Source organism: Felis catus, chromosome B2 (genome assembly GCF_018350175.1).
Source record: "Felis catus isolate Fca126 chromosome B2, F.catus_Fca126_mat1.0, whole genome shotgun sequence".
NCBI classification, from domain to species: Eukaryota; Metazoa; Chordata; class Mammalia; order Carnivora; family Felidae; genus Felis; species Felis catus.
This window is the reverse complement of record NC_058372.1, coordinates 144,234,002-144,258,509: the sequence shown is the minus strand read 5'-3', so window position 1 is coordinate 144,258,509 and position 24,508 is coordinate 144,234,002. Positions and strand designations below refer to the sequence as shown.

The 24,508-nt window shown below is 54.0% G+C and overlaps 1 protein-coding gene across 5 annotated transcripts in view; it reads left to right on the top strand.

Annotated features, from left to right (window-relative positions):
• AGPAT4 (1-acylglycerol-3-phosphate O-acyltransferase 4) overlaps positions 1 to 24,508 on the top strand; it is a 126,193-nt gene that overhangs the window by 88,600 nt on the left and 13,085 nt on the right. For 3 of the 5 annotated variants that reach the window (XM_006932131.5, XM_045058333.1, XM_003986696.6), the window contains exons 3-5: positions 6,883 to 7,052; positions 20,986 to 21,147; positions 21,630 to 21,783. In XM_006932131.5, coding sequence (XP_006932193.1) covers positions 6,883 to 7,052; positions 20,986 to 21,147; positions 21,630 to 21,783 — 486 coding nt within the window. The remainder of the gene's footprint in view (positions 1 to 6,882; positions 7,053 to 20,985; positions 21,148 to 21,629; positions 21,784 to 24,508) is intronic. The other 2 variants (XM_019831459.3, XM_011282550.4) reach the window with 2 other exon arrangements.

The following is a 24,508-nucleotide window of genomic DNA, read 5'->3' as shown; positions in this document are numbered from 1 at the left end:
CGAAGGTGAGGAGTGAGGCCCTGCAGATCCAGAGGAAACTCACGTTTCTCCCTCTCCCTTTTCAAAGGGGCTTTCACTGCAGGTGAGGGGCGTGCCTCCCTTCCTCCTGTGTCCCCTGCATCTATTCCGTTGTCTGCCTTGAACAAACACTGGTATCTCCATTTAGATTTATTCTGAGGTCAGAGCAAAGGGGCTTGAGGATTGGGGCTGGGGCTGGGGCGGGGCGGGACCCACAAAACCCAGCGCTGTCTGCATTGATGATGATATGGGAATGTTCTCGAGGACCTAGGACCGAGACCGACAGGAGAAGGTACTAAGGATAGAACCCAGACAGAGTGTGAGTCCAGAAGTCTCTGCACCCACTGAACTTCAGCCAGTGTGGTGAGGAAGCTCCTGGCTGGGCCACAGCAGAGGCCCCCCTTCCCCCTCCCCCCCCCCCCCCCGTGTCCCAGGATTGCAGGGCCTGCTGTCACCCTAGCATCTTGCGCACCGCAGAGGCCACAGAAAAACGTGTGGAGTCCCCAACCTAAGGCAGTGCCACCCAGTAGAAGGATTTCAGGGACACAATGGAGAGGACTCTTCCTTGGGGGAAGGGCAGCAAAGAAGCGGGAGGGACCCGCCCGCCTGCACCCCCAGGTCCCTTCTTAGATCAGCGAAGGAAGTTTTTTCATGCCACCGATATAGCCCGATTATTCTAACCTACAGCGAAATGTGCCCAACCAGCAGGCCTCAGGAAGAGCCGGGAGGGAGGTGGCTCCGGTGGTCTGAGGACGCTATGTGGGGGTGGCTCATGGTCCCTGTGTGACTCGTGGTCTCCGTGAGACTCGCTGCAGCCACCTTCCGTCGCACTTGGGTCCACTCGTCGCTCACTTTTTCCAGAGTGCAGGTACAGGCTGATCAAGGAGACACAGACGACATCACCCAAAGGCTCTAGTTACTGAGGTGCTCCATGGGGACATCACTGAGGGACAATAGTGGCTTCTCCACGCTCCAAAGTTTTCTGCTGGTCTTTGCCTTTTCTGTCTCATGGCCATTAGTACTACCAGGCCCCCCATGGATGACCCAGCCTCACGGGGGTGACCTCCTTGGCTCACCAAACAATCAGGAGCCCGGAGGTCAGCAGGTCTGTCTGGATGTTTTCTTTACCTGCAGCACCTGACCTTGGAAGAGTCAAATCCCAGCCACCTTCCCAAGTGACTTTCCTGGGCAGGGGCCCCAGTGGTCCTGTTCCCTTGTGCCTTCCTACAGTCTGCCCGTGGTCGGTGATGTGTGGGGCAGTAGCCTGAGTGGACATGTCCACGGAGAGACCCTGCACTCGCTCACCCTCATGGCCAAGACGTGACCACCGAGTATGGAAGAGCGGGTCCTGGGGAGGCCCTGGGAACCTCCAAACTGCTGGCCATTTGCTGGCCTGGTTTCCTTCCTTCCAGCATCTTCCCACCGAGAGAGCCCTCTCAGGGCGCCGCTGCAGCCTCTAGGCTCTTGTCTGGGGCTGGCAGAGGAGCTCCCCTCCCCCCTTCTTCTGCTTCGGTTTTGATGTGATGCATTGTTTTAATTCCGAGCTGCACTATTTTTCAATTAACTACTCAGTTATTGGCTCCAGTTCTCGTGAGGCAAAAACTTCCATTGCTTTTTTTCCTTCTGATTGCTCAGTGAGGGTTGGTTTGGATACACAAACAAGAAGGTCAGTGCTTTGGGGGCAAAGACCTCATTTTGCGTCTCTTATATTTGCCCTGGTAGTATTTGTTGTTGCCCCCTGGCGTCGTAATGCCAGCTGATGGGCCTGCAAATCCCAACAGTTGACAAGTGATTTTTCCCCCCATTTTCTCATGGGCGTCATTGGCGCCACTCACCTGTCCAGGGTCGTTTGGAGGGAGAGGGTCAGAGCAATCCCAGGATCTGCTGCCATCCTGGGCAGATGGTGAGAGCCCGCGAGACAGGCCATTGAGGGAGCTGCTGGCAGACCTCCCAGGATCCTGCGCCCCGAGCCGCCAGAAACCCTGACATTCAACACGCCATAGGGCAGAGTGCAGCTAGCTCGAGTGACCGATGTCCCGCCCCCCTCCCATGGGAGCAGTCCACCAGGCAGGTGCTCTAGGGGCTGCCTGGCAGTTGGCTGGGAAACCGCAGAGCCAGGCCCTGACCCACAGCGCCGAGAGCAGCCACACCAGAGGGTGAATGAAACCTCGCCCGGGGAGGTATTTGTAAGTTGCGTGTAGTTATTCACATGGCACATCTCACTAAAACATCAACTGCTGAGTCATTCGACTAAAGGTTTTTGAGCACCTACCCGGGTGGGTACTGGGACAAGGGTGGCGGAGACACAAAGAGGAAGGGACGCGGGTGCTGCCTGGAGGGTGTCGCGAGGTAACTGACAAGAATCGCCCCACACTCTTTGGGAATTCATGTTGAAGGACACGCATGGTCCCAGACACGCATGGACACGCATGGTGCTTCACTGTTAGCCCACATGGTCCCAGACACGCATGGACCCGGACACGCATGGTGCTTCACTGTTAGCCCAGACAGGTAGGAAACGGACCGCCTCCCATGCTGGTGATTCAAGCGTAGATTGGTAGGATCTTTTTGGAAGGCAATTTGGAAATACCCATAAAATTTGAAAATATGCGTACTCTTCAACCCATAATTCTACTTTTGTGTATACCTATGCTGGAGAAATACTTTCACAAATATTTTTTTTCTAAAACATGCATTTTCAAGGGTGTTTATTGCCGTATCTGTAACAGTAAAAATGCTAATCAGTAGCAGAATGGCTAAATAAATCGTGGTATATCCATAGCATGAACAGCACAGCTGTTGTGTTACCCTTTATGAAATTGTCATTCTGGTTATTTTTGACCTAAAACAAATGGCAGTTTCATATATTGAACAGAAATCCCTGTGCCTGTGTTTATCTTCAAAATGGGGATAATAATAGTGCCTCCTACTCTCATAGAATTAATGTGAGGATTTCATGCAATACCACGTGCAAAGCCCTTGGGACAGTCCCCAGCACATGGCTGGAGCCCAACAAATGTGTGCTAATATCACTATGTATATGTGTCAACATGGAAAGATTCAAAATACACCATTTGGAGAAAATCACTATATTTATATTTTTACAAAGGCGGATGAAATATGAACCCATTTGTGGGTGGGAAACACATGAGCCAGTGTGTGTGTGTCGAGTAAATGCCTAGGAACGGGACTAGAAGGCTTCCTTCCAAACTCTTCCTAGAGGTGAACCCTGGAGAAGGGAGTGGGAGGGGGAAGGGGAGGAGAGCTGCTGGGAGATAAGGCAGCCACCTGTTCAGGGACTGGTCTCGGACCGTCCTTATTCCACCGTGGGGCGGGTCGGGCTGTCTCTGCAGCTGGGGGTGTCATCTCTGCGGCTCATGTTGGAGCCTGAAACCCCAAGGGCAGGCGATCAAGGCGTGATGGATGTAAGTTGGGGAGATCAAGGGGTTGGAACCCCCAAGTGCAACCCGAAGCCTTAGGAGGGCTTGCGTCAGCGAGGGGACACACAGAACCTGGCCCAGGAGTCAGACGAGCTGGGGGCGGGGCGGGGGGAGGGGCAGTTGGAGACCCAGCTCTGATGCTGCCTCAGGCGGAAGAGGTGAATCAGCAGGTCTGCAGCCCTGTGTGTGTGTGTGTGTGTGTGTGTGTGTGTGTGTGTTACAGAATGCTGCTTTGTCCCCTCCACCTGCCAGACCTCCCAAGAGTGTTTGTGGCCCCCCCCAACTGGAAACAAACCAAACAAGGGAGTCTGGGAGATGTAGTCCAGCCTAGCCTAAGGGACAGGCCACCAGGCCATCAAGGGGGAAATGTTACGTTTTCCTCTATATACATCTGGATTTTTAAATTCTCTTACAGTGTGACCCTAAAAATGTATTTATTATGAATGAAAAAAAAATTTGAAAGCCCTTGGTGAAAAAAAAAAAAAAACAAGGAAAGAAAACTCTTCCTCCCAGTGAGATCTAACATTCGGATTTCTTGCTAACGGCGTCCTGAGAATCTATTTCTCCGCTGCTACCCGCCTGGCCTGGCCGCGGCCACCATCGCCTCCTCCCTGGGCGACTGCACTCACCTCCTAACTGCTTCTGGCCGACTCTCTCAGCCTGGTCCCCCTTCAGCCAGAGTGCGCTTTTCCAAATGCAAATTAGATGCTGCTGTGCGCCTGTTTAAAAATGCTCCAGTGGCTTCTCATTGCTTTCATTATGAAGCCATAAATCACAGCTCCCCACTCTGGTCCAGAAGTCGTTGTAACACTCTCCCTCTGTCTCTCTCCCCCCACCTCTTCCCTCTCGCCTTTAGTGGTTGCAGAGCCTTGTGGGTGCCATAAAGTTACCGTGCAGATTACAGTAGTTCATGGCTGGCTACTGGCTGACCACCTACTGTGCGCAGCATTTGCTAGGTGCCTTGACGATGTCATCTGATTAAATACCCACGGCATGGGGTACAGGCTAAAAGCTTTTCCTGTGCCCAGTTTACAGACAAGCACACCGAGACTTAGGGACATAGAGAAACGAGCGAGGGGCGAGCGGCACCACCGGGATCGGAGTCTGGAGTGTCTGACCCCCATACCCATGAACGTGATGTTCAGAACCATCCATCCTGGGGACAAGTCTTTCCTTCCCTGTCACACCGCCTCGCGAGTGGGTAACGGGCTTTCCCTGGGGCAGTTGGCTCTGGGAGGGTAGGCATCTGAGCCGTCTCCAATGCCTCACATGGAACTCGCGCACATTAGGTCACTGGTGTTTGTTGAAAGCGTGAGTGTGTTGGCGCCGTGCTGCGTTCTGGATTGCCGCTAGGGTTATTAGACCCCAACAATGCAGTCCTTGCTCCCAGGGCTTGTGCTGTGGAGTAGGGGAGCTGGTCTCACGCTCTGTCGCTAAGTCCCGGGAGGGTGCAGGGGGGCGGCACGTGTGAATCAGCCCAGCCTGGCCCCCAGTAGGGAGGTGTGGAGCCCAGAGAGGCAGTCGGGGGGTATTTGCAGAACGGCCGTGGGATGCGAGTCACAGAACTGGAACAACAGCCTTATCTCGCAGACTCCCACGTAGTTCTGCTTTGGGGGGCTTATCTGTGCTCCGTGGCCAGTAATGGGGTAGATTGGTCCTGCCCACCCAAGCTCTTCGAAGAAATCAGCGCAGCAATATGAGCTCCTCCTACCCAGTGGTAAACAACTCTCCCTTGTCCTGGGTGGTGCTGCCCGGCCCTCCCGCCCTCCCTAAACCCTTACCTTCATCCCGACTTGCTGTGTCAGGTCCCACTGATGTCATTGCCTGTGGGACAACTGACCGGGGACTTGGCATTTTCTCAGCTCTGAGGACTAGGCAGACACTTTTCATTACCAAGTAAGGGGAGCCGGTCAGTTTGTCTGTCATGAGAGTGCTGGATCCTGAGTGGTTGGTTTGTTGGGAACTTCCTGTGTACTGTGCGTGGATCGGCCGCTGTGTGCTGTATCCTTTAATCCTCACGGAATTCATTCTAAAGAGTAGGGCACTGAGGCACCAGGAGGCTCACTTGTCCAAAGCCCCACAGTGCTCACTGCTTAGAAACTAGCCTGTAATGCCTTCTAGAGAGTTCTAGGGCTCCAGTTAGAAAGCATCAGTCTCCAGCCTCAAGGAGAAAGGTTTTCAAGGGCAGCCACTGACGCCCTTAAAACATGAGGTGTGCCTCCAGTCAAGACTGCACCTGCTCATGTGTGCGTGTGTGTGCGTGTGTGTGTGTAGGGGGTGGGTAAGGAGTGAGTCTTCCGCTAGATGCGTACCCCACTAACCGGTGATAAACAGGGCTATGGCCTTGGGGCACAGGCCTCACATATCACCCATCCACCTGCTGAACACCTTCAACTTTCAAAATTCATTTTAAAGCTGCCATGTAGTAGAGTCTTAATTCCCAACGTGCAACTATTTTTCTGAGCCATTTCTACCATCGAGGCAGGCTTTTCCTGAGGCAGCCAGGTTGGAAAGGGGTCACCAGGAATAAAGCTATCACTGAAGAATAAAGCCAAATTGGTCATTATTGCCTGGGGCGGGGGGAGGGGGAAGGACTTCTCTATTTTCACAAGCTCCTTCCTGTAAAGAATATTTGAACAGTTTCACTGAGGCCTGCAGTACGATGGCTCTAATGTATCCTGGCTTCCTGACACCATGGGTCTTCATTATTTCAGGTGCACACAAGCATCGTGAATGGGAGAGAGAAATTAGGTATTTAGTGTTCTTTGATGGAGTTTATAAGAATCCCGATTAGGGGCGCCTGGGTGGCTCAGTCGGTTGGGTATCCGACTTCGGCTCGGGTCATGATCTCACGGTTCGTGAGTCCCGCGTCGGGCTCTGTGCTGACAGCTTGGAGCCTGGAGCCTGCTTCGGAATCTGTGACTCCCCCCCTCTCTCTGTCCCCTCCCCAGCTCATGCTCTGTCTCTGTCTCTCAAAAAATAATTAAACGTTAAAAAAAAAATTAAAAAAAAAAAGAATCCCAATTAGTCATTTCGCAGGCTTTTAAGAATTCTGTGCATCATCTCACGCTGCCTTTCAGAGCGCTGGAAACACGAGGGCAGGCATTCTTGATGGATTCTGGCTTTCTGATTTACTTCTCCCCAAGGTACTTAATCAAGGAATGCAAGCAACTCATTTGGCTTCTCAACGCTTCCTCTCCTTCCCCGGACGCTGTTGTGAAGTCTTCCTTGTTTTCCTTCTGCTTCTAAGCCATTTCAAGGACAGGGGTCTGGGCTGAAATGATCTAGAACGTGACCTCTAGAAGTTGCTTTCTGCCCCAGCCGGGGGGGTAGAGCCTTGCTCCTGCCCGGCCCTGTAGAACCAAGCCTTGGTCACCAAGGACGCGTGAAATAAACGTCTGTCTGTTGTTGTGGTTTGTTCCAGAGCTGGTGATGTTGCTGGAGTGGTGGTCGGGCACGGAATGCATCATCCATACAGACCCCCAGGCCTACCCCAAGTACGGAAAGGAAAATGCCATCGTGGTTCTGAACCACAAGTTTGAGATTGACTTTCTCTGTGGTTGGAGCCTGGCCGAACGCTTTGGGGTGTTAGGGGTAAGTTGGATTCACATTTTTCCGCCTCACTTCCCTTGTTCAACACCATGACTTGCCTTTTTCTCTCAACCACTTGGGATTGCAGAAGCATTAACAGTTTCTACCTGATGAAATGTTCTTAACCAATTGCTTTTCATTCCTGCTTGGAGTCAAGATGAAATTCTTCTTCTTTTTTTTTTTAAGTTATTTTTTTATTAAGAGAGAGAGAGAGAGAGAGAGAGAGAGAGAGAGAGAGAGAGAGACAGAGACCCCCCAAGCAGGCTCTGCACGGTCAGCACAGGGCTGGACCCCACGAACCGTGAGATCACGACCTGGGCTGAAACCAAGAGTCGGATGCTTAACCGACTGAGCCACTCGGGTGCCCCAAGATGAACATCTTCTAATGACCGACAGTGATATTTATTCAGCGACGACTGTGTGCTAGGTATTTCATATACCGTGAGTTTATTTGCTCCTTATAGAAACATTTATGAATAGATGATATATGCCCTCCCCTTTTTAACAACCTAAGTGACAGAGGGTTTAAATGATCTGCTCAAGCTCACAGAGCTATCAAGTGGATTTGGACTCGGGCTCCTCTGGTTTGAAGCCCCGTCGCGCCCTTCGTCTCTGCGCTCCGCTGTTTCCCGGCTACCGGCCAGGAGTCATTCCAGGGTGCACCTTCCCCTCTGTGGGCTTCAGCACGCTGAGTCCCCAAGCCAGAGAGTTTCATTGTCAGAGTTGAGAATAAATACGAACTTCTGTTTCCCGCCCCCAAGTAGTTTGACTTCTTGCACGCCTTTGGAACTGGGCTTTCTGGGTTGACTTTCATCATCTTGAAAACATCGTGTTGTGTAGTCACGCCCAGATCCAATCAGCGAATTTGAGCTGTCTAGGTGCTTAGGTTGAGCCGTCCTGACCGGGATGACGGGTGGCGGCCTGGGGCGAGGAAGGGCTGGGACAGCTTGAGCGAGAACTCGGGGCTCCTGTTTGGCACCGTCTGCGGGGAACAATGCCTGCAGACAGACGGGGTGTCTGCTCACATTGTTTCTGGACGAGGGAGAGAAAATGATAGTGTTCAGAGGGGCGGAGATCCTGGGAGGCTGGCGGGGCTAATGGAGTCCACGCATCTGACTCGGTGGGGAGGCCGCCTGGGTCTAGTCCCCGATGTGCCTGCAGAGTCTCAGAGACGCCAGCAGCACTTGGGGGGGCCCTGTGACTGACTATTGGGGAAGACCCCTCGTGAAGGAGGACTGCACTGCACGCATTACATTTTGTATCTGCGTTTAAACATTGATACACTTTTAAATTGGGGGCAGAAGGAGAGAGAAGGAAATGTGTTTAGAATCAAGTCCCATTCATGTCTTTGGGACAAATGAGACTCCTTCGTAGGCACTGAAACCATCAAAAGGCAGGCAAGGTCTTTAGCAGTTTTTCAAGAGATAGAAACAGTGTGTTCCTTCACCGTTGCCACCTTAAGACTTCGAGAAAGCTGGGTTGCCTATGAGCGAGTCACGGAAGGGATTTCTAGGAAAGGGACAGGCCTTCCGGCCAACGGTTTTCTCCTTTGTTTTCCTATTTATTCTTCCAGTTCTGACTTGGTATCTATGCGCACACGGGGGTTAAAGATGTTTTCCGGAACAAGACCAAACACTTTAGCATCTGCCTTTCTCCGTTTCGGGCTCCTGGTCTCAGCTACAGTTCTGTGCTTTGATTCTCTGCGAGAGGAGACCACCCCCTAACGTGTCACAATCCGAACCCCACCACGGAGACGAATGGTCATGACAGGGTCCTTCTTCTGCCTTGGGAGAAAGGGTGCCTAGTCCCTCTGCGTCCTGACTGCTAGAACGTTCTTTCTACTGCCTCCGAGCTAGACTTCCTGGCGTGCCAGCGTCCCCCCAGGCCCGGGACTCCGGGTGTGGTTGAGGGACAGTCGGTGTTTTCCAGGCTTCCCGAGGCTTTGGGGGTATTCCTGCTCAGGATGTGAACACGCATATGGTCTGGGTGGCACCATCCAGTTCACGTCGTACCCTTGTAGCTCGATGACCACCAGCTCTTTCTGGGTACTTGTTCACTGGATTTTGCTATTTCTGATTCTTAGGACATTGTCATTATTTACACTCCATAAACTCCCAAAGCCTCAGTTTGGCTAAATCATTTGTCCCAGGAGCGTAACTAGTACCTCTGATTTTGGAGCTCTGCTCTTCTCCCCCGATGGTGGTAGGGGAAGAGACACAGGGGCCCTGGGGACGCTGGAGCCTTTGCGTCACAAAATGACCAGGGCCACCTGAGGACAGGGACCAGGCTGGAGCAGAGTGGTAAGAGTGCTGATGGCCGGAAGGTTATTAACAGGACACCCCCATCTGGCCAACAGCACAGGGACTTCTCGCCTCCAGCCGTGATTCTGTAAACGGATACCCCGTCCGTCGGGTTTCCTTCCTTACTGTTGAAAACTGAGCAGCCAGGGTTGCCTGTGAGGGGGTGTGAGCCCCGGCATCAGAGACTGTTCTAGGAGCTCGCAGGTTTCGGAGGCTGCCTGGCTGTGAAGCAGGTTGAAGCCTCAGCCTGGGGTGAAGAATGTCCCATTCTCACTGGAATTGGGGAGCCCTACTCAGTGGGGCCTCAGCTGCCGGGAGCCCCGGAGTCCTCGCCGGGACGGGAGGGAGAGGACAGCCGGGGACGGGAGGTGGCCGCCTTCCCCTGTCCTCCAGCGCTGAGCACCGGCCTGTGGTGTGGCTGCACTTTCCAAGGTCGCCTCGTGCCGGCCAGGTACCTGGTGCCAGGAGAGCGTGATGGAGGAGTCAGCGACCCTTGTCGGGGTCGGGGGTTGGGCCAGGTCAGGGGGAAGCCGCCAGACTCTTCTCCCCGGGGACTGCCCTGTCTGCTGCAGGGGACAGTTCACATCCACACGTGCTGCTCGAGCAGCCGAGGTCCAGGCAGCGGCCGTGATGCCAGATGAGCCGCTTGGCCTCTTTCCAAAGTGGCACGTTTATTCCTGCCACCCTTCAGCGGCCACAGAGCAGCGTCTTGTTACGTTAATTGTTCAGCAGTGCCCTCTGGCCTTAAATCACCTGCCCCCCAAAATAAATGACGAAATAAACAACACGTGACAGCGAGATCCTTGTGGAGTCTAAGGGGCTCCCGAGCTTCTTAGAGAAGCTTCTTAGAGAAGAAGGGACAAGACGGAGTTCCTGAGGGGGCAGTTTTCACCTGCCCGTGCAACTGCCCACGAGGATGTGCGTTCATAGTGAAGCCGTGAAATTTGCCGAAATTCTTGAGAATGGGGCCACTGAATATGAAATTGGTTTTGGGGGGAAAGGGGTGGGAAAGGGTGTTTTCTTAAACAGGAAAAAGACTCGTCGCCTTTTATAAGCATCTGAGGACCCACACAGTCGTCCCAGTGGCCTCTTCTCCCCTCAGAGCTGGCACTTCGTGGCACAGGCCAGGGTTACAGCAAAGGCTCCGGTTATGACTTTGAAGAATACACGCGCTTCCCTCCTGCCTGGGGATGGGCGTGGCCCGTGGACAGTTAAGAGCATGAATCACTAAAGCGTCCAGCAAAAATACAATGCAGAGGGGCTGGGTTTCCGAAGCTTCCGGAAGCTTCTCTTTCTGTCCCAGCAAAATACATACGTGTCACTTCATAGTGGCCCTGGCAGGTCACCCCAGGTCATATTTGTTGGGTCTTTGAGCGACACGAGGTGCCTGGTGAGCGTTCCATACACAGAAGCGGCTATGGTCAATATTTACCTGCTGGGTAGGTGCGGCCTGTAGGTTAACGTGGAGGCCAACTGGGATATTGTTCTTTAGATTGTTAACGAGCCCAGATCTGTTCTATCTGTGGCAGTGAGACAAGCCACCAAACACAGCAGCTTAAAACAGTGAACACGTATTGGCTCAGCCCGTGTGGTCTGGGATCCAGGCACAGCTCAGCTGGGGGTCCCGGCAAGGGTCTCTCGGGAGGTTGTACTCAAGCTGCCGGCCAGGGTGGTGGTCTCATCAGAAGGCTCGCCGTGAGGTGACCTGCCTCCACCCTCGTCCCTGTGTTTGTCGCCAGGCCTGCCCCCTCCCCTGGGCTTCTTCTCAGCTTTCCCCTGGACGTGGCCACTGGCTTACCCCAGGGGGAGCTGTCCCGGAGAGAGCAGGAAAAGGCCCCCGACACAGCACCCACAGCCTTTTTGTGACCGAAACCCCGAAGTGGCATCATCACTTGGTCACGTCGTATCTGTCCGAGGTGAGCAGATGAGTCCAGCCCACCCTCCAGGAAGTAGGGTGGGTTACGGGAGAGCTTCGATACCAGGAGGCGAGGACCACCGAGGCCAGTGTAGACCCTGCCACCACACCACGGCAGGACATCTGCTCTCAGACCTCACATAAACATAATATATGATAGCTCAGCCTGAGAACAGATCGGATTTCTGTTGCGTTTCTTCATATAGGGAGAAGTAGAGGGAAAGTAGTAGAATCATTACCCTGAGCAGAGGGCACCCTGATGTCCCTCACAAAGCTCTCAGGTGGCAATGACAGCCACTGAGGCATCTTCAGAATACTTTCCCCACAAAAGGGGACTGCATTTCTGTCGATGATACCACTGGGCATTAGGGAGATACAAAGGGGGATCGGAAAATACAGTCCTTGCCTTCAGTGATTTTGTAACCTATCAAGAGAGGTGAGGGAGGAACTTGCATGCCTGCCACAGGACACAGGGGGTTGAAGAGGGTGACAACATAGGGCTGAGCGTGTTCCCTTGGGGTGGCAAGGTGCGGGTGGACAGTCGTGATACTCGGCGCATTTAACCACAGACCAGTCAGCCCTACAGCACCATCCTGGGGGCCTCCGTCATTCCGAGTGGCACCCCTTTGTTAGCCCTGGAGGGCCTGGGGACGAGCTGGGTTCACTGTGGTACAGGTGGGATATTGGGGGGTGAGTTTGGGTATTTGGGGCAGCTCTGTTGACCAAACTGTGGGGAGGGGTTTCAATATTTTCACAACCGATGTAACATTCTGGTGCCTACCAGCACATGGGCTGTGGGGCCCCTGGGACACAGGCAACTTCCAGAAGGTGATAGCAATGGACCAAGGCCTCAAGGGCATGATCTGAGGAGCCACGGGAGATGCAGATGAAGGGATGATCATAGAGGTGGGGAGGTGCCTAAGGGGAGACCCTGAGAGATAGGCCCCCGTCTGCCAGGCGTCACGCCCCTCTTCGCCGTCTGGGCGTGGCCAGAAGTGCGTATTAGTTTTCCCGCTCATGTCACGGGCCGCCAGCTCAAGGCCACTGTGGGCTGCTTTCAGACTTACTGAGGCAAGTCAGAAAGAAGGGTGTGGGCAGGCTGCTGCCATTTTGGCGGACCCATCTGGGCCGCGGTGGAGGCCTGCACGGCTCAGGGTAACACGGCCAGCAGATGTCATAAAGCCCTAGGAAATCACTCAGGGGCTGAAACCAAGAACGGAGCCCAAAGTGTCGGTGTCCCGATTTAGTTTTGCCAAGACGTTTGTGGTCTGTAACATTGAATATGGTTCTCTCTGTGAAAGGTTGCCACGTATCTGAAAACCAGCATTTCTCCATGTTTGATTACGAAAAGGAGCACTTTGGTCACTAGAGGTTTCCTGTGGGAAAAATACCAACGCACATTTGTTTAGAAAGGCTGCATGACTGTTGTTACCTGTAAACCTCCGTCAACTATAACATTCCTTCAAATTGTAGGTTTCCTGGGTCTTGTGTTCAAACGTGTAAGACTTAGCAGGAAAGTGGACACTTTGAGAGATGAACCCATGCCTTCTGTGCTCAGATATCAAGGGCAATTGTTTCTTTTTCCCTCTGCTTACTCCAGAACAGTTCTCTTCTAAGGGTGGCAGGGGAGACACAGATGTATAGGGAAAACAAAACAAAACAAACAAAACAAAAAACAAAACACACACACAAACCCGATGTCTTAGAGTCCCACAGATTGGGACTTGGAACCCTGACTCTTGCATTTACCGGTTGCACAACCTTGGGGAGGTTATCTGACTTTTCTGGACCGCAGTTAATAATTCCCATTTATGTGGTGTTGTAAGGGCTTCGTAAATATATAGGGCTTAATGGATATATGCCTCGGATTAAAGAGTATAAGTAAAATACTTAGTTCAAGTGCCTTGCACAAAGTAGGCGTGCAGTAATTATTAGTTTCCTTAACCCTAATTAGTTTCCTTTCATTGAATGTTTTCATCTTACGAGAAGGAGGAAAGGGTATGGAAGACAGAAGAGAGAACAAAGGTTTTACGAAGTGGGCTTTGGCTGGCGCCAGACCCCCAGGCAACTGACACCTCCCCCATCCCATCATTTTTGTGCAACGCAAAGTGCGGTTGTCTTCGCTCTCTCTTGGTGTCTTCATACATGGCAGTCAAGTTCCTTTTGGCCCCAGAGAGACTGGAAGTTTCTAGATGGGGAGAAACGTTTTGTTCTCCTTCTCATCAGATACACCTGCAGCTATGGTTTATCAGCTCCCTTAGGGTGGGTTTGCACCACGCTCAATGCCAGTATCACACGGCGGCGTGAGGGAAGCATGCTCCCCCCCCCCCCCCGCCCCACCCTCAGGGGCTTGATCAGCAGCCTCTATATTGCACTCGGGTACCACCCACTATACTAAGAGTGGGCAGGGGGGCCACTTTTTGCGGCTAAGTATTGACCTATCGGGCCAGGCATGCGGGGATCTGGCATGACACAGATAAGGAGACCGAGAGAATAGTGATGAGGGGAGGCCCCTTACAACCCGGGGGGCCTCATGACTCACTGGCTAAGGACACAAGCCAGCAGCTCCGTGGAAATACAGATATGCACCTTGAGTTCTTAACTGAGTATATTCCTGGCCATGTTAGCATACGCTTTATTTTTAAAAGCGTAGTGCCGAGTTCGACACACCAAGGTCTCTTTTTTATTAAACAGGATCCTCTGGCAATGTCTTTAACAAGCCAGGGTTGCATTACACCGACCGATCGTAAATCCAGACTTGTTTAAGCAGCCCTACCATGGGGCTTCCTCCCTGCTCTTCACACAGCCCTCAGCAGACCTCCCAAGCCGGGGATGGGAACCGTCTCTGACTGTGCTGGGCCCCAGTAACTGCTCCCTCTTTGGCACGCCCGTGTCCTAAGGTGCTCGGGGCCCTCCGTGCCCCCATCTTCCCTGTGCCTCTTCAATGGCTTATCGAACACCTGCTGGTGACAAGAGGTTGGCGGTATAGCTGTCCTGTTACCTTCTGCCCTTGCGGAGCGCTGGTCCCCCAGCCCCGCCCCTGGATTTCTTGTGCTCTATCTTTCCATCTGGCCAGGCCCAGGGCCACCTGGGGCAGGACTCAGGAGGGCCATTCAGAATAGAGGATGGGAAGGGGACACACGGATCTGTGCTCAGGAAAGAGGAGCAGGGCATTGTGTGGGGGGTTGGGGGGGGCTCCTCTCTCATCTGCTTTACAGGGAGCCCTGATCCGCTGAGCAGAGTCAAGTGTGATAAATACCCAACGCCCGAGAGTTTACTTTGTCTGCAAATGCCCTTTCCTTCCCCGCTCCGCATCTGCGCACCAGGCAAACTAAGGAGAGCTTTGGGTTTGGTAAGGGCAGGGATGTAGACTGGGGAGGGGGGACGGAGGGCCGGAGGAGATGCTATGAAGAGCTTTGAGTATCGTGCTCCACCTGGATAAATGGCGCACGTTTATTTCCGGTCGAAGAGAGATGACTTCTCAGAGAGTGCTTTTGTGTCTTGTTTGTTTTGTGCATTTCCCTGTGGCTGTGACTAATTGTGGAACAGTGTTCATTTTGTTGTCAGACTCTCCGGAGATTTTTCTGGTAGTGCAAGGTCCCCAGCATTTTCTATTTTAGCATCAGAGAAGGGAGACAGCAAGAGAAGGGAATGAGGGCAAGCAGAATGAGGCCACATGTACGTTACCCCAGTTGGCACGAACGGAGTCTCACCTTTTGACGTGCACACGCGTGCGCACACGCACATACGCATACACACACGCCCGGCTCATTGTCTTGAGCTCTAGTCTTATCTCCTGCCTCTTATTGTAGTGAGCGACTTACATTTCAGAGACACGTTCCAGCCCCATCTCTTCCATTCTTGCACCGATCTCTTTTGCCAGAGAGCACGTGTGCTCCACTCGTTCACAGAGTGGCACAAGTAACACAGAAGTTGCTAGCTTTCTGTTTCTCTCCTCCCACGACACTTTGAGCGTCTCAAGGCCGTGGGTAACCTTATTCATGTCTGTGTCCCCAGCACCTGTCACAGTGCCCAGTACAAAGGAGGTATTTAACAGACACTTGTTGCATAGACCGAACAGAATAGGGTTTTTTTTAATGTTTTTTTAAATGTTTATTTATGTTTGAGAGCGAGAAAGACAGGGTGCGAGTGGAGGCGGGGCAGAGAGAGAGGGAGACACAGAATCGGAAGCAGGCTCCACTCTCTGAGCTGTCAGCACAGAGCCTGAGACACGGGGCTCGAACTCACAGACCGCGAGATCATGACCCGAGCTGAAGTTGGCCTCTCAACCAACTGAGCCACCCAGGCGCCCCAACAGAACAGTCTTGATGGTAAAGTCCACACGTCAAAAAAGAGGCTGTGCCGTCGGCTGACTTTCTAACCCTCTGCAGAGATGGGGCCTCACTCACAGTCAAGAAAACATTCAAAGGGTTGAAGTGTGGATGTTTTAGCCGGCTTTCAGAGTTCCACTTAAGATACCCCAGCCGGGTATTTCATATATTTAATAGAAATACGTGACCTTGGGTGAATCCAAATGACTGACTGGTGACTGTACTGGTAAACCTCCAGGAACGTCCATGTGCTTGGAAACCAGGAAGAGATATTTATACAAACAACACATTGACCAGGGACCATCCTACTGACTAGTGTTAGTCCCTAATCGTGTTTTCGGAGTGGTCAGAGGAGGCGGGGGTGCCATGGAAAGAAAGGATGCCCTCCCTGTTCCAACCGTCCTACAAACCCGGTCATCGACACTTCATAGTTTCATCTTATCAGATGAACGTGGGTGGCCATGTTGGAGAAAGCCCTTAGCTAGAAAGCCCTGATTCTGCTCAGTTTTCATCACAGAGGCTGTGGAGCTGAGAAAAGTCAGGCAAGAGCCACACGGTCTCAGGGTTGGAATGGACCGGATCTCGGTGTATCTTCAAAGCAGTTCTTTCTGGCACCACACGGTGTCTGCACAGGGGTCGACCAGTTGGCTGGAGGTGCTGAAGGGGTTTGTGGGGTTGGCTGCTTCCCTGAGCTATTGGGTGGTCCCAACTAGGTTATGAGCCGATTGATTAGATTATTGGGCAGCTGTAGTAAGATGGTTCTCTCTCACACGCACACACTCTCTCAGACACAACACCCTCTCTATACACACACTCTCTCTTTCTCACACACAGACACACACAATCACTCTCATACACACAGCCTCTCTCTCACACATACATACACATGCTCTTACACACACCCTCTTTCTCACACAAACACACACATATAGATACATACTTTCACACATACTCTCTCTCTACACACACCATCTCTCTCTCTCTCTCACACACACACCCAAAAGTTTCATAAACTGCAGAACGCGATATCACGTCAGCGACTCCCCACAGCTACTAGAAAGGGCCAGGTCTAGTAGGCTGTGCCGTTGTGGATTCCTCATAGGAAGTTGCGCTTCCTATGAACAGTTTTGATTTTCCAGATATGCTAGTGTCTAGAGGGGCCTGTGGTAAATCTAACTCCTCTGTAAATCCTCTCAGGTCTACCCTCAAAGTAAACCCAGAGTCAACAAAATTGGTATTGTTTTTGTACAGTGTCTTTCCTGAAGACGTTACCGTCCACACACAGAAGCCCTTGCGTGGCCTGGGAGGGTCATGGTAGTGATGGCACATTGAGTTTCCGGGAGGACCGTAAGCACACTGAGGAGAAAGTTTCTAGTCTCTTGGTCTGAAATGAGCGAAGTTGGGTAAATCTCTTCGCACACTGCCTCTCAGGGAACCCCGTAATAACCGCAGCCTTTCGCTATTACCATATGCTGAAGCATGGTTTCAGAAATGGGGGGGATAAAAAAGGACGTTTCGCCACTGTGCTTACTCTGTGGCGATAATAACAGCTATACGTTATTGAACACCCGTGGTCAGGTTCTCAACTCGGCACTTTTGTGTATGCTTCCATGTGGTATTCAATCTTTACAACAGCACGTCGTGAGAAGTATGACTTTCCTCAGAAGGCGGCTGGGAATACTGAGGCTCGGGAAGGTTAAGTATCTGGACCAAAGTCACACGGCCGAGCCGTGGTAGAGCCTGGCCGAAACCAGGACTGATGTCAACGCTTTCCAAATCCTGTTATCCTTGCCAAGGAAAGGAAATCAAATAAAGTTGCTTTGATTTGAAAGGCAAAAGTTTCTATCTTAATATTTTAAAACAGTTCTTCTATCAGGTAAACATAGTCAGCATCAAGGCCTAGGCCTAATGATAACATCCAGAACTTGAAGGCTGAAAGATGTATTAATTCCCCATAAAAACAGAAATACCTCCTCTGACCCTTTTGATCATCACCAAACGGGCTGCTTTGATCCAGTCTCACTTAAGTGGTTGAAATGTGCCGATGTCAAGAACTTCCCAAAATGGTAGTTGTTATTAACACTGCAAAATATTTTGTTGGTGAAAGAAAACAGGAAAATATAATAAAATAATAAAATGGGGGGGGGGTGCCTGGTGGCTCAGTTGGTTAAGCATCCGACTCTTGGGATTCAGCTCAGGTCATGATCTCATGATTTGTGGGTTCAAGCCCCATGTGGGGCTCTGCACTGACAGCTCAGAGCCTGCTTGGGATTCTCTCTCTCCCTCTCCCTCTCTCTCTCTCTCTCTGCCCCTCCCCTGTTCTCTTTCACTCTCAAAATAAAAAAAAAAAAATCACTTCTGATTTGACCACCCGCCTCTAGCTACTGTTATTTTTTACTGTTTTACTTTTTTTCATGGAGTCATAATCAGGCTATAGACTCAGCTTTCATTCCAGACCTTTTAAAAATTTGGTAATATATAATAAGCATTTCCCCAGCTATTTAAATTATCTGTAGAAAACAAGTTTTAGTGCCTCTAAATCAAAGGTTGGCAAACTTTGTAATTGGAGGGACAGTGAATATTTTAGGCTTTATGGACCATGTTGCCTCTGTCACAGCTATTCAACTCAGCCGTCGCAGTGTGAAGGAAGCCATAAGCGGTGCGTACCCAAAGGAGAGTGGTTGTGTCCCAATAAAACTTTATTTATAAAAGCATGTGGTGGAGCCGCTTTGGCCCACGGGCTACAGTAACTGCTCTATACTATCATATTATGCACTGTATATACAGTCTGCCATATATACCACAATTCATCGAGCCCTTCTAGTGTGGGGCGCTTAGATGGTTCGCGGTGTTCTAACACAGTAGGACAGTGCTGGACATAGAGACTCTTGAGCTCCCCTCTTTGGTCTACACATAGATCCTACATCACTGTCAAAGTTCCTTGCCTTTTAGCAGTAGGTTACCAAAGGCCCACTTGCGTCTGGTGGGATAGAACCATTAATAGGAAATGCCCCTGAGAGTACTTTCCCCGCCAGACAGCCGTTGTGATTGACAGCATGGGGCCACTCACCTTCCTAGCCCCAGTGGCTGCTACCTTATAGAACATGATCCCCTTCTCCGTTATAGAACAGATCATGTTTTAGAATCCCTTCACGTTGACACAAGGTATTTTGGGGATGAGTTCAAGGATACGTAATTTTTGTAAGTAGTCCTAACCTACCAAGAAGGTAAGTTTAGTTCATCGGGGAGGATTTTCTCTCTTGTTTCCATCTCACAGGCTGTGAGTAGGGAGGTAACAGGAAACAGAGAGCATGAGAACATCCCTGTCAATAGGAGGAGGCTGAGGGAAGGGAGGCAGGGCCTCCCACGACCTGAAAGCTGGCAGTGGACAGACCCGGTGGACTGTTAAATGGCTCCTGTGGGCAGAGTGATGATCCCCAAGGCCATTTGCTTTTGCGTTCTGAGTGACAGGCACTTCCTTCTCAGTCCTAGTGCGAGAGAGCACAAGTCAGGATAATTCGTTCACGCTTTTAGGATTTAAAGCAACCCCATGTTGAAAAGAAAAAAAAGCTGACCATAGGAAAGATTCTCACCAGTAATGTGATTGATGCTCTGTCACAGGCCCTCGTCAGCTGGAGGTGTACGGAAACCCTGACCCAGGGGCTTTGGCCTGGGAGACATTCTGCCGCCTCAGAGGAGAGCAGGGCTGTAGCCAGACGCCTCCTGGGCTGGCCCAGCGGCCCCAGTGGCCTCAGCATTTCTAGGCTGTTGTCTCAGGGCCACAACATGATGGTCAAAGCCGTGATACACTTGGCAACCGTGTTCACGGCGGAAAAAGAGCCGGGCCTCCTGGCCATCTCTCTTTTTGTCATGGAGCAAAAGCTTCCAGAAGCCCCAGAACATGGGCACCATGAGCTCTGAGCCACCTTGCCAGAACTGGGTCAGTGCCCACACTAAGCTGAGGGATGCAGGAGGGGATGCCAGGCTGGTATAGCGGTTAGCAATGTGACTCTGGGCTAGCTACTTCACATCTCTGAGCCTCAGTTTGATTATCTATAAAATGGGGCTATTTCTCTTGATTTCAAATTGAATAGAATTTATATAAGTGCACAGCCCATGCCTGGCACACAGCGGGTCCCCCCTCCCCCCCGCCCACGTACAGTGAGTTCTCTGACCCAGCAGGACTGGCCTCTTAGGTCCTCGGGGGACAGGCCCCAGATCTCATGGCTTGGTTCTCTTCGAGATAACTTGCATGTTGGGTTTGTGAGCATAACAAAAGCAAAACCCATCAAAACATAGAGACACTGAACCTGAACGGTGTCTGTGCTTTGTCTTCCCCACCGTGGGGCAAGATGTTTGTTGTTGCTTTAACATAAAGGGGGCAAGTGGCTGTTTTTTGCTGCTCTACAGTCTGCACAGGTGCGTAAGGGGATACGTATCGGCTTATTGGTCTTCACCGAGCTGCAGCTGTGTGGTTGCTGGGGACGTGACAAGTCTCGTAGGCTCAGGGCATAAGTAGACAGTCGTCAGTCCATATGGCTGCCCGACTGTCCGCATCACGGCCTCGGTCTCCCATGCCGTTCATCAATGACGGCTATCTCGAAGAGTATCTTGGCCAATTCCAAAATTAAGGGTGAAAAATATAGAGCCCAACCCACTAGATGTAAGGCAGTTTTGGGTCTCCCCTCATCGCCCTGGACCCCTGGTCTTCCCCAGGCCAGCACAGGCCTTGTAGACTGGCATAGCTGGTTCGGGGCCTTGGCCGATTGGCCTCAGGGGCCCGCCGGTTGGTGGGCCAAGCCTTTGCGTCTTGAGCCAGCCTCAGGCAGCCTCGGGCGGATGTCCTGACCTCACTGCCAGCCTTAGAGATGAGCCAGCGAGGGGATGGGTGGGGAGCCCCAACACGATCTGGTGAGCTACGCTCAACTCCAGGCTCCCCCATTTTGCAGCTCTACCATGCAGAGAACCACCCCCATCCCATTTCCTAGTCTGTGAAAGGAGATCATGTCTGCCCTGCCCGCACAGCCAAGTTTGCCTGAGGACTGAGTGAGACCTACAGAAAGGGTTTGGTGTCACAACTGCATGGCCAGCTTGGAAAATGAGCTGAGCATCGATGACCCTTAAATGTCCCTGGCTGTTCCAGACAGCTGCCCAGATGCCTGCGCACCCCCGCTAAGAACCCCCCGCTCCTCCCCGCCCCGCGGACTTAGCACAAACTTGGCCTCGAGTTAACCGGTGCGGAGGCTCCGGCTTCATTGTGCTGTGGAACCGTCCCCTTAGGCCTTCGGAGAGCGCGTCCTATCCACTTTTTCTAGTAGCGTCTCCAACAGCCATGGGAGAGGCCCCGCAAATCCCCCTCGCGGACTCCTGGGCCCCCTCCTCTGTTCCAGGGCTCCAAAGTCCTGGCCAAGAAGGAGCTGGCCTACGTCCCGATCATCGGCTGGATGTGGTACTTCACCGAGATGGTCTTCTGCACACGCAAGTGGGAGCAAGACCGCAAGACCGTCTCGCAGAGCCTGCTGCACCTCCGGGATTACCCCGAGAAGTACTTTGTACGTGAGACACCCCCACCCCCGACCCCCCACCCCCGACCCCGAGTAGCCACGCCCCCGGTGCCACGCCCCCCGGTGCCACGCCCCCGGTGCTCTGAGCGCCTGACACGCCTCGCTCCTGCCAACTGCCCCGCTGGCCTCCCCACGGTCGCACACTTGTCCTTCCCTCTGAACTGACTGGTGCAGAAATAAATCCTCAGGACACTCTTGTCACAAACACATTCACTCCTCTACTATCCTCAGGGTAAACGTTGGTCTCCAAAGCTCAGAGACAGGAAGGCCACCTCTGCGCCCCACCTGAGGCCGGGGGCCACGCATCCGCCGGGCTGTCCCCACTCTGGCCGTTCCCTAGGGCTCCTGGGGGGCCGTGTGTGACCGAGGCGTGTGACCGGGGGCAGCACGTGACTCTGAGAATGAGCGTGACCAGGGGCCCTGCGTGTGAGACCGGCAGCTGTGTGTGACCGTCGCCCTGTCCTTTCCAGTTCCTGATTCACTGCGAGGGCACTCGCTTCACGGAGAAGAAGCACCAGATCAGCATGCAGGTGGCCCGAGCCAAGGGGCTGCCCAGCCTCAAGTACCACCTGCTGCCACGCACCAAAGGCTTCGCCGTCACCGTGAGGAGTTTGAGAAATGTAGGTAAGGAAGATCCCAGAATCCCCTGCAGCAAGGAGACCGAGCCCCAGCACCCGATCTGAATGGCTGTCCCCTGGCAGCGGGGACCGGTCGCTGGGATGGCGGCCGGTCGCTGGGAGGGCAAACGGGGGACAAAGGATGGCTTGCCAGGATCCAGGCCAATGCTCGCTCTCCCCCCCTCCCCCCGCCTGTCTCTCTCTCTCTCTCTCTCTCTCTCTCTCTCTCTCTCTCTCTCTCTCTCTCACACACACACACACACACACGCACACAGGCACGCACTCGCGCACGAACTCTACGCAAACACCGCCCCCTCCTGCTCAGCACCGGGACTGCAGGGCTGTGCTGACCTTGTGGATTCCCGGGTCCTCACCTGGGGTCAGCCTGGCCCCACGCCTGCTTAGCCCAGGTTTTTGTTGTCATTTTGCTTTGTGTGGCGTTTCTTGCCCATCTGGTGGCACCAGCTGCCTCCAGCTGATGAACCCTGTGACCTTGCCATCTGTCCCCGCTGACCCCGAGTTGGGAGCATTTGTTTTCCAGCGTCGGGTCATGACTCCGTCTCATCTTAAATCCCCGGGCAGCCAGCCCCCTCCCAGAGGTTCACCCCCTTCCTCGTCTGTCCTGAGCGAGGCTGGTGACCCTCGTGGCCCACGTCCCCCGGGGCCAGGCGCCGCCCTGGCCGGAGTCCGGCAGCCGGTCCAACAGCTTCTGTCCGCGCACGGTCTTCTTTGTTTAGGCCCCCAGGTCTCGTCTCCCTCTTGGGAGCACAGGGATCTGAGTGTCCGGCGAGGGGTCTCCTGCGGCGCTGCCCGCGCCCGCCCAGGCCCCCTGCGGACCCGCCCGGGCCGGGCCCCAACCTGGGGGGCAGCCAGTCCTCGGGTGGGGGGGCCCTACCCCCGCCCCGCCCCGCCCCGCCTCGCGGCCGCCGCAGCAGGGGAGCTGAGCCTCCCAGGCCCTCGGGCCCGCCCCGCCCCCGGCCCCGCCCCGCGGTCGCCCCCTCCCTTGCTCCAGGCCCGACCCCACCCCCTGGTCCACTCGCGGTCGCAAGGCCGACCCGGGGTTTCCTCCCGCCCGGACACCACCGCGTCAGTCCGAGCTGGCTCGCGGGGAGGGGGGAGAAAGGAGAGCCCGGGCAGCCGCTCGCAGATCCCAGGCCGCGCACCGAGGGCCCCCCCCTCCGCCCCCGGTCCGCCTGCAGAGCTGCCCGGAGACTAGACCCCGTCACTGAGCTCCCCGCTGCCCCCGGGGCCGAGGTCGCCCGCCCGGTTCCTGGTCCCTCCCTCGACCTCCCAAGACACCAGCAGCTTGCGTCCTGCATCGCCCCGGGGAGTCGGGGGCAGACCTGAGACCCAGCCCTGAGTGCCGGGGGCGGCGGGGATGGGGAGGGGGCTTTCGCGCGCGCCGTGGGGCCCCGGGCGCATCACCTCGCAAAGCTTCTTGGAGTCGCGAGGGTTAAGTGAGAAAACGGGTAGAGGACTCGGCACCGGGCCTGGCGCGCACTGAACGTTTACTCAGCGCTCACCCTGCTCGCCTCACCTTCGCCCCCTGGTGGGGGCGCCCAGCTTCGGGGTCGGGTGTTCCCCGCGGGGTTCCGGCGCCGCGCCCAGACGGACCCCCTGGCTCAGCTTGGCCTGCAGGCCGCGGCATCCTTGCGCCCACCGCCCCGCCCCTCCCCCCACCCCGGAATGAGCGCCAGCGCGCGCAGGGCACTTGTCATCTGTCCCGTGCGCAGGCTCGTCACGCGTGGCGCGGCCAGAGTGTGCTCGCCAGATCCAGCGACGCAACCCTGTGTTTACTTCCAGTTTCCAGGTGGGGAAGTTGGGGCTTACAGAGAATTTAAGGAACTTATTCCAAATGGCTCCACTAGTCCACAGAGGCTGGGGCTCAAGGGCTTTGCAGGCAGATGGGTTTCCCGCTGGGCCGTTGTGTCCCTTCAAGACGCTTCTCTTGGGGTGACTCCTCTGGAAACGAAGAGAACTGTGCAAGTCATTAGTTTTTAGGCTGTCCTCTGGGGACCCCCTGGCGCTCCCCCTGTCCTTAATTAACCACAGCCACCCCACTTGTGTGTAGGAGCCAGTCTGAAGGAAGGAGGCTGAAGCCCGCCGAACTCCATGAGCCACACGAGCCCTTCTTGCTCCCAGACCCGGTGACCCCACAGCCACACGCGGTGCAGCCCGAATGCCTGTTACCATAATGCCTCCACCAGCCTCACTCGCCCCTGGAGAGCCACACCTTTCCCCACCGGAATGACAGGATGGGGCAGAGGTCTGGGTTGCTGGGGGGTGGGGGGCCACCCCCGGGCACTCCTGCGAGCCAGCCCCAGAGCCCCTCTCTCCTCAGCAAAGACCAGCTCCAGCTGCCACAGCGCCCCACGCAGACCCCACTGGCGGGCAGGCAGCAGGTCGAAGCTAATGGACCGTGCTTTTCTGACCGGGTTTTGAATGCTGGTTCTTCATATTCCCAACTAGAACCAAGACATCCCGCCATCCTCCTGTCCACTTTATGAAGAGTGGCCGTACACATGCCAGGATCTCGGTACCGTATCAGGCGCACAGGCTCCCCAGCACAGTGTGCCAAGCCCTGCGGACAGTGGTGACTTTCGCCAGCTCAGCAGGCGTGGGAGGAGGGCATCGTGGGTCCAGGGGAGCTAGGCTCCGGGAGGCTGGGTGGCCTGTCCGAGAAAAGATCCCGCAGGCACCAGCCTGACTCCACAACTCCTGTTCCTTCTGCT